Genomic DNA, 2,310 nt, shown 5'->3' with positions numbered 1-2,310 from the left:
TGAATCCAATTGGATATTCCAGTTGAAGGTATTTCGTACTCTCCATCCAATCCAAATTGATGATGAAGAAGATAATGATGTAATTACGAAAGTGATTAAGGTTTGTTTATTTATTTGAATACAAGTATATACAATTGAATATTATTTAAATAATAGAAACAAGATATTGAAACAGAACCTTCTGATGATGAGGAGAAAATATTAGATCAAATGGAAGATGATAATGATCAACAACAAGATGCTTCCGAGAAAAGCCATCATGATGTAAGTATTACAAAATTAAGGATCTGCAATTTTTTATTCATTTCAATTGTAATAAGGATCAAGATAAATTATCAGAAGAGTTTGAACATGTATCCGATAATGAACATGATGAGAATGATTCCTATAGTAATTCTGAGGAGGAAAAGGCAAAATCAAAGAAGAGAAAAAGAAACTCTTTAAAGAATGGAAAGAAGCAAAAGAATGTAAGTATTTATAAATTGAGGATCTGTAATTTTATTGTTCCTTCTCAGCTAATAGAATATGCTGTTCAAAAGTTGGATGAAGCTAATAGGATTACCTTACAAAAATTGAAACAGAATCTAATCACTAGTGCTAGTGAACAAGTAATTGGAACAATATTTGATGGTGATGTCCACAGATTAAAGACTGACATTTCCAAAGCATTGAATTCAAGTGTATATTGCAAAAATTTAATCAGCTTGCGAGTTTTCATTCAACTTTCCAAAGAACTTGCCAGTAACAGACAATTGAAAAAGAAAGATGCCTTCCACAAGTTTGCCCCTTCCGTAGGTGTTTCCAAAATGACCAAGCTTTTCCACCTTGGAAATTTGTTAGATAAATTCCCAATTTTGATTGGTGTAAAGTTGGACTGGTCAATCGTTGGAGTTAAAAAGCATTACAATGCTATTAGGCAAGCCTTTGAAGAGAAGGAGGAAACACCAGCTGAATCTGGCAAATTTTGGAATGAACTCACTCATGGATATGTCACTAGAATTGATCAATCTCCAAAACAAATCCAAACACCCATTACTAAGGGTACTGCTGTTGCTGCTGCTGTTGTGAAGAAATTTAAGGTTCCTTTCAAGAATAAAAAATAAACTTTTTGGTAATCTTTTGCTATTCCTCGCTTTGTTTCTTGATATTTTTACTTTATTTTTTCAAATTCTCGCATTTACGAGTTTATCTACATGTGGTTCAATTTTCCAATCTTTAATTCAAGAAATGATTGAGAATGAGCTGTTCTAAAGTGGGTACATGATTTTTCGCTTGAATTTCAGGTTAAAAATGAGATGCAATCTTGAAACAAAAAATGCAACCAAACATCAACTCAATGCACACAACCTCACCCAACACAAAATAATAACAATGTTGCAAACTACGAGTAGACATCTTCAATAATATCATTTATTATGATTGGAAATATCACTAATATATCTGGAAATGAAGTAATTGGAAATACTTGAAGTAGTGAACAAGTCACTCGAGTTGCGGATCCTTAATTTTTTTAAATCCAACAAAAAAATGGCAGTACCAGAGGGAAAACTCTACCACAATTTTACAAGGTATGACAGTACTTTGTCCCAAATCATCATCACAATTTATTATTTTTCCATAGACAATACTCTTTGAAAACTCAACAAGTTCATCATTCTCTCCTTCATTCCTAAATCGATAACTTCCGATCTTGCATGCTTTTCCATGTGCTCAAAATAATGGCATCCATCACATAGCAATTCAAATTCCTTCAACTTTTCTACTTGTTGCTCTTCAGTCATTGCAAGAATTAACTTGTACTCATTAACATGTTGGGCTACTTCCCTCTCTTCATCATCAATATCTTCTGTTGCTTGGGCTCTCTTCTTCACACCATCCCTATTCTTGTGATGCACATGAAAGATCTTTCCCAATTCTGAATTGGATTCAAAAGACAGGCCACATTCCTGACATTTTCCTCCCATCAAGGTGATCATCTTTTCATGACAATATTGCCAATTAGAACCACCTTCAACATTCCTTGCATGTTCCAAACCATGACAAGGTCTACACAATACTTCCAACTTTTCATTCTTCTTGAACCAATCAGCACCAAACTTTTTGAATTCGGGAATGAATTTTGTTGTACTCCTAAATGTCTTTGTAAAGTCATCATCTTTATACATGACATGATGAAGAGTGAATGCATTAACCTCATGTAAATGTTCCATTTCAATACGACATCTATTGCACTTGATTGACAAATCGTCCCTCTCCAATACTTCACTTAGAAAAGTATGAATGGCAATTTGTTTCCTCTTGGAAATGTAA

General features: G+C 33.3%; 2 protein-coding genes across 2 annotated transcripts; one reads left to right on the top strand and one right to left on the bottom strand.

Annotated features, from left to right (window-relative positions):
* Positions 1-156: 156 nt before the first annotated feature.
* On the top strand, positions 157-1,103 carry NAEGRDRAFT_76941 (uncharacterized protein; the record flags this gene model as incomplete). Its single annotated transcript, XM_002668103.1, has 3 exons — positions 157-264; positions 321-467; positions 516-1,103. Coding segments are annotated over 3 exons (843 nt in total), but the record flags the coding sequence as incomplete, so codon positions are not given.
* Positions 1,104-1,607: 504 nt separating this feature from the next.
* Positions 1,608-2,210, bottom strand: NAEGRDRAFT_76940 (uncharacterized protein; the record flags this gene model as incomplete). The annotated part of the gene is made up of 1 exon (XM_002668102.1): positions 1,608-2,210. One exon carries the CDS (start codon positions 2,208-2,210, stop codon positions 1,608-1,610), a length of 603 nt encoding a protein of 200 aa, XP_002668148.1.
* Between the last annotated feature and the right edge of the window lie 100 nt (positions 2,211-2,310).

This window comes from Naegleria gruberi, assembly GCF_000004985.1.
Source record: "Naegleria gruberi genomic scaffold NAEGRscaffold_673, whole genome shotgun sequence".
In the NCBI taxonomy this organism is placed as follows: Eukaryota; Heterolobosea; class Eutetramitea; order Acrasida; family Naegleriidae; genus Naegleria; species Naegleria gruberi.
The sequence above is the reverse complement of the archived record's forward strand: the minus strand, read 5'-3'. Positions and strand labels throughout refer to the sequence as shown.